Source organism: Mesoplodon mirus (assembly GCF_964341445.2).
Source record: "Mesoplodon mirus genome assembly, chromosome: 12".
Classification (NCBI taxonomy): Eukaryota; Metazoa; Chordata; class Mammalia; order Artiodactyla; family Ziphiidae; genus Mesoplodon; species Mesoplodon mirus.
The window spans coordinates 77974723-77991195 of NC_138988.1; the positions used below are offsets into that span (position 1 = coordinate 77974723).

The window sequence follows — 16473 nt, forward strand, 5'->3', positions numbered from 1 at the left end:
AGCCTCCAAAATCTCCAAATTAGGTTCATATTGTCCAGCTAGGAATGGGAATGGAGAGAATTTTTTTAAATAAAATAACTTTTCTCCATTCATAACTCCATTGTAGTGGCCTTGGCTCTGCTACTGATCTCTTTCTTCAATATTTTGGTCGATATGTGGTATAAGGGCCAAGACTCTATCATAGACACAACTTTGGCTATCAGCCATTGAGCCCTGGCAGGCTGCAGAAGGGTAACAAGAGTGAGCTTCTTCAGTTAGCTGGAGGGACTCAGGTCTTTAATATGCCATGATGGAATCCTCCAAGGATGTTGCTATGGGTTATCTAGATGGTACTGGGACACATCCAAGTGGATAAAAGTTGAATACGTTATAACATGGGTAAGAGGTGACTACAGAGACGATTTCAAGAATAAATGAAAATGTTTAAATGCAACGAAGTAAAACTGATGAACTAATTAAAATAATGCAAACAACATGGAATTTGCCTAGAACATCATCATAGGATCTGAGCCTCATTTATCACTCTTCTGGTTTTTATGCTTGTTTATAATTATGAGCAGAGGTGAAATCTTTTCTCACCAGTGCATGGTGAGTGTAGCCATTAAGTTAGTGTCACCAGGTAATAGCATCTGGTCACTTGACAGTGTTGGTCTGTCCCCAGGCAGGATTGCTGCTAAATCAGAACACAGTGGTGTCAAGAAACGTTATTGGTTGGCTCTGAGTAAATTTTCTCTTTTATCCAAAATCACACAATTAGTGAGTGACAGGATTGAAAGCCATCAATCAAATTTCTGACTTTTATCCAATGAAAATTTTGTAGTGTGTTTTTATGATCCACAAATTGTGATTTTATGTAAGACAGGAATTGTTTCTATGCAGGTGCATTTCTGTTAACTAACCTGATTCCTTGTAAATTAACAGAAAAAAATTTACTAATTTTTCCCTTAAATAAATGTGCAATAAAACTGAATGGCCAGGCTTCCCTGGTGGCGCAGTGGTTGAGAGTCCACCTGCCGATGCAGGGGACACGGGTTCGTGCCCCGGTCCGGGAGGATCCCACATGCCGCGGAGCGGATGGGCCCGTGAGCCATGGCCGCTGAGCCTGCGCGCCCGGAGCCTGTGCTCTGCAACGGGAGAGGCCACAACAGTGAGAGGCCCGCGTACCGCAAAAAAAAAAAAAAAAAAAAAAACAACAAAACTGAATGGCCACTAAAAAACAAAAACAATACACACATGCAAAAAAAACAACACAAAAACAAACAAGAGTGCTGTATATGCTACCATAAATTAACACAAGAAGGTGAAAAGGGCCAAATGCAACCAGTTTAAAATTTTAAATGCATTTTTATTTGTTTTTGTTTGTTTTTAAGTTTGAACGACCTTCTGCTGGTGGGCAGATACTCACAGTGGGAATCCTAAATTAGAAAAGAAAATTGCTTGAAAACACAGTCTAAATAGGACCCAAATGTTAATGCCTGTGAGAATTCTGTGAGAACACAGTGAGGCCACACCTGCAGTCTCTAACTCAAACCAGCTCTTCCTCTAGATACGTGTTTTCTAATGCCTAACCATCTTCAAGTCCTTGCTCAATATCACCTTTCCAGGAAGGCCAACTCTGATCCAACTATTTAAAGCTACCACTTTCCCCCTATTTCTGGCACCCTTGATCCTCCCTAATCTGCTCTGTTTTCTTTTTCACATAGCATTTATCCACATCAAATATTTTTGGAATTTACGTATGTAAACCAACAAACAAGCAAGAATAACAAGCAGCAATAATAAGAAACCCCGAGCAGAGAGGAGAATCTCATTTCCAGAATTACCACATTATATTATTTTAAATGTCTAGCTTTAAATTGGACAAAATTTAAAAATTGTAAGACACATGACAAAAAATATGAAATATGACATGCAACAAGAACATATAGACCACACAGGGAAAAAGCACTCAATAGAAACTAGCCCTGAAGAAACTCAGGTATTGGATTTACTAAAGAAACACTTATAAATCAGATATTTTAAATATATTCAAATAATTAATCATGTCTAAAGAACGAAATAGAGAATATTGATAAGGAGATAGAAATTATAAATAATAAAGATTGGAACAGAAATAAATGAAATAGAGAACAGAAAATCAATAGAAAAAATAAGATCAAACAAATCAATAAAATCAAGTTAGTTCTTTGAAAACAAAATTGATACCCCGTTAGCTACACTGACCAAGAGAAAAAGAAAGAGGACATAAATTACTAAAATTAAGAATGAGGGAGAGGTTTTCCTAGTGAGCTTACAGAAATAAAGAAGATTATGGGGAAAACTAGGAACAGCTGTATGCCAACAAGTTAAATAACCTACATGAAATGGATAAACTCCTAAAAAGACACAAACTCCAAAACTGACTCAAGAAGAAATATATAGTTCTCACTTCAGCAGCACACATGCTAAAATTGCAAAGATACGGGGAAGATTAACATGGCCCCTGTGCAAGGATGACACTAAAATATGTGAAGCATTCCATATTTTTCTGGTGATGTAATGTACAGCATTGTGACTATAGTTAATAATACTGAATGATATATTTGAAAGTTGGTGAGATAGTAGATCTTAAAAGTTCTCATCACAAGAAAAAAATTGTAACTATGTGTGGTGATGGATGTTAACTAAATTTATTGTGGTAACCATTTCACAATATATACATATATCAAATCATTATGTTGTACATCCAAAACTAATAGGATATTGTATGTCAATTATATCTCAATTTTAAAAAAGAAGAAATAGATAATCTGGGCGGACCTGTAACAAGTGGAGAGATTGAATTAATCAAAAACTTCTCAAAAAAGAAAATTTCTGGACCAGATCACTTCACTGGTGAATTCTACCATATGGTTACAGAAGAATTAACATCAGTCCTTCACAAACTCTTCCAAAAAATAAAAGAGGAGGGAAATACTTCTGAAGTCATTCTATAAAGTCGAAATTATTCTGATACCAAAACCAGACAAAGATATCACAAGAAAGAAAACTATAAATCAATGTCTTATTAATATAGATGCAAAATTCCTCAACAAAGTACTAACAAACTGAACCCAGCAACATATATAAAGTCATATGTTTTATATGAATTATACACCATAACTAATAATTTATCTCAGGAACACAAGGGTGTTCAACATCTGAAAATCAACTAACTTAAAACATCAACATACAAAATATAATATTAGACTAAGTGAAAGAAGCCAGATACAAAAGACCAAGTATTCAACAGCAGCTTTTACCCTCACACTTGTTTTATAAGGAAGTTGGGCAAAGTGTCCGAGATGGGCTCTAGCGGTGAGTATTGAGGCTAGAGAGATGCTGAGTTAGAAGTTCACTAAAAACATCTTCAAAGAAGGAAAAGGTAATCTTATAATAGAAAAGAGCATAAGAGGGACTTCCCTGGTGGTCCAGTTGTTAAGACTCCGCGCTCCCAATGCAGAGGGCCCAGGTTCAATCCCTGGTCAGGGAATTAGATCCTGCATGCTGGAACTAAGACCTGGTGCAGCCAAATAAATTAACTTTTTAAAAAAAAAAAGAAAAGAAAAGAGCAAAAGAATGGGAGAAATGCCATACTCAGTCTGATTCTTATTTCATGCACTTTAATGTCCTTCCTTTGACAGGATCCTTTGTATGGGCATACGGATATCTCCCTTGATAGCAACCTCCAAAGATCTGTGGCATTCACTCACAATATCTAAATTCTTGAGCTGCTACATCTTATGCTTGAATTGATCTGAACTGCTTCTGTATAAGCATGGCAAAAACGTTTGATCTTTTATAAACTGAAAGCACTGATATAGTATAGCTAGTACACCAGTACTACTACTTGAAGGAGAATTTTTCTGTCAGAGGAGAACAATAGGTTCTAAAAATAAACAGGAATATAGAAAAAGGGGGAAAGTTTTGTCTTTCTTCACTAGAACTGTGTGCAAGAGTTCAACATTCAAGCACAGTAGAAATTTCAATGAATGTAAGGCTTCTGTTGTGGCCTTTGGGTCAGATAGGCTCCCCATATTATCCCAACCATCCCCATCACTACCTTTTTATTTCTTAAAGACCAGGAATTTGGAGAACCCTATGTCAGGAGCAGACTCTGGTACGATAGAGCATGTGATGATCAAGAACATATTCCTTTTGTCATTTGTAGACACGCAGGCAGGCACATTTCCATTAGCTTTGTAGATGTAAGCTCCATAAAGGCAAGTCATCTTCTCTTACATCCACCAGTGTGTCTCCAGAACCTAACTTGTTAGCACTGTTGGCACTCAGTGATTCTAATGCTCACCACGTCTGTGAAATACGACCTAGTGTCTGGTGATTCACACTCAAGGCTCAGAGACGGTATGGCTTCAATATCCATGTTGACCAAGCCAATTTGATTTTTGGTTTAACTCAATAAGAAGCAGTCAAAATAAATTTAAAAATCCAATAAAATATGTTCAGCAATCACGAAGGAGAGGAGGGATAATTGTTAATTGGCATCACAGTCTTTTGTCTTACTATTATATTGTGTTCTTCCAAGAAAACCAAGTCATTTATTATTTTTTTACATCAGAATGTATAATTTGACATATTACAGCGTTTTTTTTTAAAAAAATCTACTCCCAAACAGGTCAATTTATGCTGAATAAACTAGTGGAAACTTCTCCATTCAAGCTTATTTCTGCTTTTTAAAACTGACGATAATTGATGAGTGCAAATCTGGACCAAAAAGGGCACGGTAGCAATCTCTACCTGCAGTTCTAACCCACTAAACCTCTAAAAACTGTGACTTTGAAAATATTCCTTTGGTGGTGTAGCCTTACCTGACATCCATATCCCATTAATACTGTTAAGCAATACATGGAATATGCACCATATTACTTTCATAAAATCTGGAAAACCCTGAATTCCAAAACTATGACTTGTAGTTCAATTGAGGCAAGGGGCTAAGAGATTAGAAGAAAAACCCTGTGCATTATACACTTATGTTTAAATAGGGAATTTAAGCAAGTCACGACCTCTGTTTCATCATTTGGAAAATAAGGGAGTTGGTCCAGGTGACTTCTAAAATCCTTGACAGTAATTACATTCTAGGATCCTACCTGATCAATTTATATCCTGAAGCATATAACAAATTATGTTCAATTTGGACTACTTTGAAATTCTATTAAATTATGGGCATTTAACTTTGCCCATAATGTGTGACAAGCACACATTATTAGATATCTCTTCAATTATGCAATTTAATTCAGTTTTAGTACCTGCTGTGCCAAACACAGATGATATGCCTTCCATAATGGTCCTGTGGATATTGGGATGAGAGAGGACAAATGCAAATGTCCAAAATGCAACCTTAAAAAGAAAAACATATGTCAAAACATACAACCTTCTTTGAACATGAACAAAAGCATACATAGTATTAGCCACAAACATTTAAAAGAAACAAGGAGATATTTAAACTAAATTTAAAAGCATGTTAGTAAAGAGTATCTTTGAAAACAACTAGATTTTATGAACAAAAGAGATGTTACATATCTCTAAGGGGTCAAATTTATGATTTTATTCTGCCACTATAGTTTCACAATATTGTTTATATAGAGTAAACTATTTTCACTAAAAAAAATGGGAAAAGCAGGGTGTTTTATTGTACTAATATACAACATAAAATATTATATAGGCACATATTAGAAATTTAGGAGCAACAAATTATGACACTTAAGAATGTTAGTCCAAAACAAAGGCATTTTTCAAGATTTAATTCCTTGAAATACAAATAAATTAGCAAATCATATATTCTGCAAATGAAACATGGTAATTTTAAATAAGCCCCAGGAACTGTACCTAAAATCTTATCAACTAAATTATGAGAGTACTTATATCACAACTAGGGTCCTTTCATACCCTATTGAACAAGGGTGCTTCCAAGTTCATAGGGTATTACTTAACATAGTATGTTTGCAAGTTCTCACTCTAGACCAAACAAAATTATTTCACATCTTTCCTCATTGTGGTATTATAAGATAAAATTACACTGCTAAACATCAAAGACATACAGATGGCTAACAGGCACATGAAGAGATGCTCAATATCTCTAATTACTTGAGAAATGCAAATCAAAACCACAATGAAGTATCACCTCACACCTGTCAGAATGGCTATCATCAAAAAGTCTACAGGTTACAAATGTTGGTGAGGATGTGGAGAAAACGGAACTCTTGTACACTGTTGCTGGGAATGTAAATTGGTGCAGCCACTATGGAAAACATTATGGAGGTTCCTTAAAAAACTAAAAATAGAACTACCATATGGTCCAGCAATTTTATTCCTGGGTATATATCCAGAAAAAATGAAAATACTAATTCAAAAAAAATACATGTACCCCAGTGTTCACAGCAGAACTACTTATAGTAGCCAAGACATGGAAGCAACCCAAGTGTCCATCAACAGATGATTGGCTTAAGAAGATGTGGTACATGTATGCAATGGAATATTACTCAGCCCTAAAAAAGAATGAAATACTGCCATTTGCAGCAATGTGGATGGACCCAGAGAATAGTACGCTTAGTGAAATAAGTCAGACAGAAAAAGGCAAATATTGTATACCACTTACCTGTGGAATCTAAAAAATAATACAAATGAATGTACAAGCAAAACAGACTCACAGATATAGAAAACAAAATTGTGGTTAACAAAGGGAGAGAGAAGGGGGGAAGGATAAATTAGGAGTATGGGATTAACAGATACAAACTACTATGTATAAGATAGATAAGCAACAAGGATGTACTGTACAGCACAGGAAATTATACTCATTATCTTGTAATAACCTATAATGAAGTATAAGCTGAAAAAACACTGAATCACTATGCTGTACACCTGAAACTAACACAATAGAGTAAATAAACTATACTTCAATTTAAAAAAATTAATTTTCCATTAATTCAGGTAGATATTTTTGCTTCTATTTTTAGGTTACACATTAAAGGAAACTTGTATCAAATCATTAAAAGAAGATCGGGTTCCCTTTCATCTGCTTTCTGTAAACACATATTGTGAAAGAAATTTCATCTTAGGAAAACCAATCCTGAAAAGACTCAGACAACACTTTGTGTTACTCAAGTCTTTCTGTCTCTTGTGAGGGACTGTTAAACACCTTTAAATGATCCCAATACTCCCCCCTGTGGTCAAAAGAGGAAGAGCAACGGTCTGAAAGGAAGTGCTTGGACTAACCCAAATTCAATACTACTCATTGTTTTCCCCTTTGTGACAGTAAACTGACACTGTGGGCATAAACATGGTGCTGTTTACATAAACAAAGTGAATGGGAGAACTGAGGCCTCTATCCCAAGATCCACTTTCTGTGGCATTTTCCAGATTAGGAAAGTCTTACCCTAGAGATCAACTAGTTCATTTTTACAGAGGAAACATGCTCAGAAAGCTCTCTTCAACATGTCTCCCCACGTGGGTCCCTTCTATACTCTCTATAGATGGAAGTGCTGAATTATTGGATTTAATTAATAACCACTCCATACTCAATCCATCATTTTTTTAACTTACTTTATTGAAGCTTAGTTGATTTATAACATGTTAATTTCTGCTCTACAGCAAAGTGATTTAGTTATATATATATATATATATATATATATATATATATATATATATATTCTTTTTTTTTTTTTTTTTTTTTTTTTCTCCGTATGCGGGCCTCTCACTGTTGTGGCCTCTCCCGTTGCGGAGCACAGGCTCCGGATGCGCAGGCTCAGCGGCCATGGCTCACGGGCCCAACCGCTCCGCGACATGTGGGATCTTCCCGGACCGGGGCACGAACCAGTGTCCCCTGCATCGGCAGGCGGACTCTCAACCACTGCGCCACCAGGGAAGCCCCTATATATTCTTTAACATATTCTTTTCCATTATGGTTTATTACAGGATATTGAATATAGTTCCCTGTGGTATACAGTAGGACCTTGTTATTTAAAGACTCAAGAGTTCACGTTGGGGAAAAATATATCTTAGTGATAGTACATAGATTTTTCAGTTACACAAAAGAGGGGTTTAGAGTTTTACGTGGTTAATTAGAGTTTTAGAGATTCACTAAAATTCGATAATACCTTATTTTAAAGCAAACTCAAGGAATTCAGTTAAACTATAAATGGTTGTGCAACGGTGTTAGTTACTATGTTTGATGCCTCTTAACAGATTTCTCTTCTAAAATTGTATATTATATTCTAGTTAAAATTTTTTAATTAAAAAATTACTCTTTTAAAAAGAAAGGCATATAAAAGAGTAACCAATAAATGCTGTGGAAATTGAGAGTGAGGTGGGGAAGTCACTACTGAAAGTGTTTAGAAAGAGCTTCAGAGAAGCAGATTAAAAAGGTAAAAAGTCAGGGGCTTCCCTGGTGGCGCAGTGGTTGAGAGTCCGCCTGCCGATGCAGGGGACGCGGGTTCGTGCCCCGGTCCGGGAAGATCCCACATGCCGCGGAGCTGCTGGGCCCGTGAGACATGGCTGCTGGGCCTGCGCATCCGGAGCCTGTGCTCTGCAACGGGAGGGGCCACAACAGTGAGAGGCCCGCATACCACAAAAAAAAAAAAAAAGGACATTTGGCAGCCAGGAATTTCTTGGGACTTGGAAATGGTTTTCCCATAGAATGGTTAATATCTGGGACCAGTCCACCAAAGTTCACCCAGACTTTGGTCTCATAACAGAGCCTCCTGGTGTCCTGTACCAAGCCTGTCTGAAGCCTGAGGTCTGAGTTCCGTGGTCCTAGAGACAGAGCACAGAGTAGAAGAGAAGAGAATGCTCTAGGCACCAGGAAAGCACAGGCCCCTGGCAGGGCTTGTGGCAGCTCTCCTGGCTGCCTTGGGAGATCACAGAAGCCAGGACAGCAGTGGCCACTCCCACCCTTGGGCATTTGAGAGGTCAAGTTTTGGAAGCCAAGGCAGTTCATTATTAGTGGGCCATTGAAAGAAATGACTGATTGAAACCATGGTGTTACTTTTTATAAGAAAAGAAAGCTAACATTTATTGAGCCAGGGACTGTTAGCCACTTTCCACTTCTTAAAAATATAATGCTCATAGTATCCTATGAGGTAGATAACATTCATGCTATTTTCTAGATAAGGACACTGAGGCTCCCAGTTAAACACTTGGCCCATTGTCACCCAGCCGTGGGATCTGCCTTTGGACCTGACTCTAAAGCCAGTCCAGGGTCTTTTCCCACACACCAGCTGCCTCTTAGAAGTGCCAACAAGAGCCAGCAAGATGGAACTTCTGATGATCATCAGACACTTGCTTTCTGCAATTGATTTAAATTCTTTCACACCAGTGCCAGGAACAAATTCCAAAAAACTGACTCCCCCTGAGTCAGATCAATGGGGCTTTGTGTCCCTTTCTTCTTGGGGGGGGGCCTTTCTAATGACATGTTGAAAATTAATCCTGTGACAGAAGTGGCTGTTTTTTTGCTGCTTTGGGAGTTGTTTTGATATTTGCCTTTTAATTTTGCTCTAGCTTAATCAGTTTCCAAGAAAATTGTATAAGGAAAAATCAGAGAATAATATTAGAGATACCTAAAGAAGAGGAAAGGGTTAGACTACTTTTATTTGCCCATGCCAGATGAAATACATATTTTAGTGGCTGACACACATTTGAGCAGAGAAGCCAGAATTTCCATTTCTGCTCTGTACCCAGTTCGTTTATAATGCGTTAAAGACAACTAGAATATCAGTACTTAGAAAGCCCTCCACAACCTTTATAAGAGGAAGGAGAAACAAATAATACTTAACACATCTTATTTCTATTTGTTAGAAGAAAAAAGAAAAAATGAATACCTTTATCTTTATAGATAGGTTGAAAGTTCTTATTTAGTAGAAAACAAATACATAAAAAGTTTACCCTTTAATCTCTCAAATAATTTAAGTGCAGCTTAAGCTGATATGAAATCCTCCTGATGCAGGAAACTGCTGTGCATCGAACATGAAGTGCCAGACAAATCTCATGGCTGTATTCTAGTTCATAACAGCTTAAAAAAAAAAAAACAGTTCAAAAATCTCTGCTCTCTTTAGAAGTATCGTGAGTTCCAGTGTCACCAGCTCCATTCATGGGGAAGCTTACAGGACCACGATGCCAAGCAATGCAAACAGGAATGGTGCATAGAAGGAGAATGGGTTCAGGGGTCGACAAAGAACTCATGATCACTGGGTGGCAGCTGGGCTTATCTCGCTGAATCCTCACAACAATCTTGCAGAGAAATGAGCGTTACCGTTTATTAAGTACCCAAGTCTAGGACCAAACTAAGAGTTTTATTATCCCTTTTTTACCAATAAGGAAATGGAGGCTCAGAGTGTTCGTCACCTCCATGAGATTCTATGGCTATGGCTGGGATATCTGGATTCAAGTCCAATTCTAACTGCACTATCCGTTTACCTACTCTCTCCCCAGTAAACGTCTGGGGTCAAGACTTACTCATCTTTGAAGCACCAATACTAAGCATGTTGCCTGACATGGAAAGTACAGAAAGTGCTGCATACACAGGTGTTGTCACAACTGACCCCAAAGTGCAAATGTTTCCCTTCACCTGTTACATGCTGCCTTTCAAAGGGCAGAATTCACTTCAGATCTCTGCTTTGCCTCCTTTGTGATCTTGTCAGATTTCCTTAGGCATTCAGTTTTGTTTTTCTATCTCACGACCAAATCCATTACAGTCTTTTTCTTCCCCATGATAAGAAGTGAAAAGAATTAAAAAAAAAAAAGAAAGAAAAATGAAGGGAAAAACTGAAAGTACAGTAGACAGAAATGCAACCCTTCCTTTACGAATATACTTACAGGGACAGCATTGGACAGAGAAGCCCAAAGTAGTAAGAGCCCATAATTGGGACTCTTTTCTTCATTTGTTTCCATCTCTAGGAGATCCAGCAGAGCCTGCATTACTGTCTGCTTAAAAGAAATAAATATTGTCAAACCAGAGCTATGTGACAAAGACTGATGTTAATAAACAAAGATCATGCATTTTTCTTTAATCTGAAAGATACTATTTTTGCCATTCTTAGGTTTGTGATTTCAGGCATGCTAAGGGATTTACATACTTACTGGTAGTATAGTAATTGGGAGTAGGGACTCTGGGGTTCAACGCTCTTACTGCATTGGTTCAAATCCTGGCTTAATTTTTTTTTTTTTTTTTGCGGTACGCGGGCCTCTCACTGTTGTGGCCTCTCCTGTTGCAGAGCACAGGCTCTGGACGCGCAGGCTCAGTGGCCATGGCTCACGGGCCCAGCCGCTCGGCGGCACGTGGGATCTTCCCGGACCGGGGCATGAACCCGTGTCCCCTTCATCGGCAGGCGGACTCTCAACCACTGCACCACCAGGGAAGCCCTGGCTTAATTTTTTAAAGACTTTATTTTTTAGAGCAGTTTTAGGTTTACAAGAAAATTGAGAGGAAAGTACAGAGATTTCCCATATAACCCTTACCCCCACCCAAGCATAGCCTTCCTCATTATCAACATCACTCTACAGAATGGGACATTTTTGACCAAGGAAGAAATGACTTTGATACATCATAGTCATCTAAAGTGCATAGTTTACCTTAGGATTCACTCTTGGTTTATGGGTTTGGACAAATGCATAATGATATCTATTATCATTATAATATCATACAGAGTATTTTCGTAGCCCTAAAAAATCCCCTATGCTCTGCCTATTCATCTCTCCTCACCCCCTAACAACGACTGATCTTTTTACTTTCTTCATAGTTTTGCCTTTTCCAAAATTTCACATAGTTGGAGTCATACAGTATGTAGCCTTCTCATATTGGCTTCTTTCACTTAGTAATAGGCATTTATGGTTCCTCCATGTCTTTTCATGGCTTGATAGCTCATTTCTTTTTAGCGCTAATACTCTATTCTTTGGATGTACCATAGCTTATTTACCCATTTACCTACTGAAGGGCATCTTGGTTGCATCCAAGTTTTGGCAATTATGAATAAAGCTGTTATAAACATCCATATGTAGGTTTTTGTGTGGGTGTAAATTTTCAAACCATTTGGGCAAATACAAGGAGCACAATTGCTGGACTGTATGGTAAGAGTATGTTTCATTTTGTAAGAAACCTCCAAAAAGTCTATACCATTTTGCATTCCCACCAGCAATGAATGAGAGTTCCTGTTGTTCTACAAACTTGTCAGCATTTGGTATTATCTGTGTTCCAGATTCTGGCCATTCTAATAGGTGAGTAGTGGTATCTCATTGTTTTAATTTGCATTTCCCTGATGACATGTGATGTGGAGCATCTTCTCATATGCTTATTTACCATCTATATATCTTCTTGGGTGAGGTGTCTCTTAAGGTCTATTTTTGGTCTGTTTTTCCATTGGGTTGTTTTCCTATTGTTGAGTTTTAAGTGTTCTCTGTATATTTTGGATAATAGTCCTTTATTTTGCCAGTACTCTCAGTTTGTGACTTGTCTTCTAATTCTCTTGATATTGTCTTTTCACAGAGCAGTTTAATTTTAATGAAATCCAGCTTAATAGTTTCTTTTATGAATTGTGTCTTTAGTGTTGTATCTAAGTAGGCATCACCACACCCAAGATCAACTAAGTTTTTTGCATTTGAATGTCCAGTTGTTTCTGCACTATTTGTTGAAAAGTCTATCTTTGTTTCATTATATTGCCTTTGTTCCTTTGTCAAAGATCAGTTGACTATATTTAATGGGGTGTCTTTCTGGGCTCTCTATTCTGTTCCATTAATTTATTTGTCTATTCTTTTTCCAGAACCACATTATCTTGATTACTGAAGCTTTACAGTAAATATTGAAGTTGGATAGCATCACTTCTTTGAAGAATTTTGTTCTTTTCCTTCAACATTGTGTTGGTGATACTGGGTCTTCTGCCTCTCCATATAAATTTTAGAATCCATAAAATGTTATAACTTGCTGGGGGGTTTTATTGGGGATTGCACTGAATCTATACATCAGGTTGGGAAGAACTGACATCTTGACAATATTGTCTTCCTATCCATGAACATGGAATATATCCCCATTTATTTAGTTCTTTGACTTTGTTCCTCAGAGTTTTGTAGTTGTGCAGTTTTCCTCATATAGATCTTGTTTTGTTTTATATATATGTAAGTATTTCATTTTGGGGAATGCTAATGTAAAGGGTATTGTGTTTTTAATTTCACATTCCACTTTTTTAATTTCCTTTTCTTGCCTTATTGCATTAGCAAGGACTTCCAGTACTATGTTGAAAAAGAGTGGTGGGAGGGGACATCTTTGCTAAATGGGTTCTGGTACCAATTTCCAATGTGTGTGAGGGGGGTTCTACACACCACAAACAATGCTTGGTTCATCATCTGGGTGTCTTATAATTCAGCTCAATTATAACACTGTTAACCCAAAGATAGCATCATGTTCCACAGGCTAAGGGTTTAGTCCCACAAGACTGTGCCCTGCTCTTCAGATGTCAGTTGCAAGCCCAGGTTATTGCCTGTGCTTCTGACTAACTGGCTAAGGATTGGAAGTTACACAGACCCCCTCCTTGGATTTCAGATGCCAGTTGCAAGTCCAAGTTGTTACCTGTACTTCTAACTGACTGGCTATATAAATCAGAGGTTCCCGTGAACCCCCTCCTCAGATTTGATTAATTTGCTAGAACTGCTCACAGAACTGAGAGAAACACTTTACTTATTAGATTACTGGTTTATTATAAAAGGATGCGATAAAGCCTACAGATGAACATGCAGCTGGAAGGGATGTGTAGGGCAAGGTAGGGGTAAAGGCCAAGGAACTTTTGTGCTTGCTTGAAGCATGCCACTCTCCCCAAATCTCCAAGTGTTCATCAACATAGAAGTTCTCTGAACCCCGTCCTTCTGGGTTTTTATGAAAGCTTCATACATAGGCATGACTGATTAAATCATTGGCCACTGGTGATTGCATCAACCTCCAGCTATAAATTTCCTTCTAAGCATTGCTTTCACTACCTCCCACAATTTTGATAGGTTGTTTTTTCATTTTAGTTTGTTTCAAAATATTTTAATTTCTCATGAGAGTTCTTCTTTGATCCATGTGTTATTTAGAAATGTGTTGTTTAATCTCCATGTATTTTGGGATTTTCCAGTTATCTTTCTGTTATTGATTTCTAGTTTAATTCCACTGTGGTCTGAGAAGAGACATTATATGATTTTTTAAAAAAATGAAGTTACGCAGCTCATGAGTGTTCAAACTGAATTCTATCCCAGTCATAAACATTGAATTAGCGTCAGCAGAGGTCAAAATTTGTCTTTATTCAAAGCAGGAGTTTGAGTACCTATGATTAAAGTGCCTCATTTCTTCAGAGTAAGAAAAATAAATGCTATTCTAGAAGTATTGTCAGCAGGGAGTTTTAACTGGGGCATTAAAACCCCTGTTTTCTAGGCTCAGAGATCACAGATCTATTTGGGTACAGCTTTTATACACACATGGCTTTACCTCTAAATCTTGGAAAATAATGCAAACAAAAATGTGTTTGTCTGGATCCATTTATAAAATAGATTCTTTAGCTGAAACATAGTTTGTCAGCGAAGGGCATTCCAGTCTAGCTTTCTATTCCCTTTATTCCGGAGGGACATCCCCAAACATTCACACATTCTTTTTTTTCTAAGGTGATCTTCCTCTCCAGTGTTAAGCAGAGTTGTTTGTGATAACACTTGCTATCATAACTAAATGCAAACAAACAAAAATGTTTGATATCATCTTTCAATGCTAAAAGATATGAAATGATTTCTTCCATGATAACAATGATAAACTCTTACATGGTCTTTACTATGTTTCAAGTGCTTTACAAATATTAACTCACTGAATGACAAAATTGAGGCCAAGAGGTTAGGTACCATGCCCAAGGTCACAAAACTGAGGCCAAGAGGTTAGGTACCATGCCCAAGGTTACACAACGGTGACTGGATTTGAGCCCAGGCAGTCCAGGCCAAAAGGAATCTCCAGAGGGTGAGTCTGGAGAATCAGGTAGTTTTCAAAAGCTTTCAGAGATTCTAATGAGCAGCCACGGCTGAGAACCATTCACTAGCAAGCATCAGAACCATCTGGAAGGTATATAAAACCCCAGATGGCTGGGCTCCCAGCGTTTCACCCTGAGTGGTTTCCCCAGCAACATTGGTACCATTGGTCTAGGAATCACGTCTAGAGAACCACAGATCTAGGACACTTAGGACAGTGACTCCCAGTGCGTTGCTTTTTAAATTATACCACACTACCTGGTTGCATTTGAAGAAAGAAACAATTAGCCATGGTGGCCTCAAGAAAAAAGTCAACTTTGTCGAGCTTTCTTATCTTTGCCTAATTTGCCATAACTCCCACCTGTGACTGTTGACACAACCAACTGTATAATCGATAAATCATTAAAAAAAAACCTCAGACTGTTGTGTTATTTTGTTGTCTGTAGCCTCAGTTTTTTCTTATGTAAAATAGGGCACAAAAATGGTATCTATGTAACACATCTCATGATTTTTAGCAAAAATATTTTTTTAACAATCGTAGTTTATGACTGTTTTCATCTCAGGTATTTTAGCAAAAAAAGCTAAGGAATACTTACCGGGGAATTATCTTTTGCAGATTTGCATGTTTTTATATCTGGAATGTTTTTCTCAAAAAGTGCTAGAAGCCACTTTTTGGATTTTGACCAGTTTCTAGGTGAGAAAAAATATGTGGATAAATTAATTTGAAAGCACTCTAGGAGTAACAGGTCACAGTAGAAAAGGGACTATGTCTATGGAATTTTAATTATTTCTCCAAATGTCTTCTTCAGTTTCAGCTGGAACTTCATGAGAAGTCTACTTTCAGATTATTAGTCCACAAGGAAAATTGAGGGGGCAAGGCAGCCACATCTTAGTATCTTTTGCAAAAAAAATTTGCATTCCTAAAGGGCCAGCATTGAATAAGAAAACACGGCTCGGGGACTTCCCTCGTGGCGCAGCGGTTAAGGATCCGCCTGTCAATGCGGGGGACACGGGTTTGAGCCCTGGTCTGGGAAGATCCCACATGCCTCGGAGCAACTAAGCCCGTGTGCCACAACTACTGAGCCCACGTGCCACAACTACTGAAGCCCACGTGCCTACAGCCCATGCTCCACAACAAGAGAATCCACTGCAGTGAGAAGTCCATGCACCCCAACAAAGAGTAGCCCCTGCTCACCGCAACCAGAGAAAGCCCATGCACAGCAACGACAACCCAACACAGCCAAAGATAAATAAATAAATTTATTAAGAAAAAAAAAAGAGAGAGAGAGAAAACAGGGCTCATGATTTGCTTGGTCTAAGTTTGCTCTGGCTGTTGTCAGTCACAGCAGGATCAAAGTCTAGCACAGGGACCCGTTGCTGGGTTAAGTGAGGTAAAGCAAACTGACTAAAAGCTTTTTAATCTTTTCTGACCAGTCATCATTTCAGACCAACTGCCAAGAAACTAAAAAATCA

General features: G+C 37.9%; 1 protein-coding gene across 3 annotated transcripts in view; it reads right to left on the reverse strand.

The window, feature by feature from the left end:
* CYP39A1 (cytochrome P450 family 39 subfamily A member 1) overlaps nucleotides 1-16473 on the reverse strand; it is a 67474-nt gene that overhangs the window by 39703 nt on the left and 11298 nt on the right. For 2 of the 3 annotated variants that reach the window (XM_082639514.1, XM_082639516.1), the window contains exons 5-7: nucleotides 15597-15690; nucleotides 10846-10956; nucleotides 5286-5376 (exon numbers count right to left, since the gene is read on the reverse strand). In XM_082639514.1, the coding sequence (XP_082495640.1) occupies nucleotides 5286-5376; nucleotides 10846-10956; nucleotides 15597-15690 (296 nt within the window). The remainder of the gene's footprint in view (nucleotides 1-5285; nucleotides 5377-10845; nucleotides 10957-15596; nucleotides 15691-16473) is intronic. The other variant, XM_082639515.1, reaches the window with a different exon arrangement.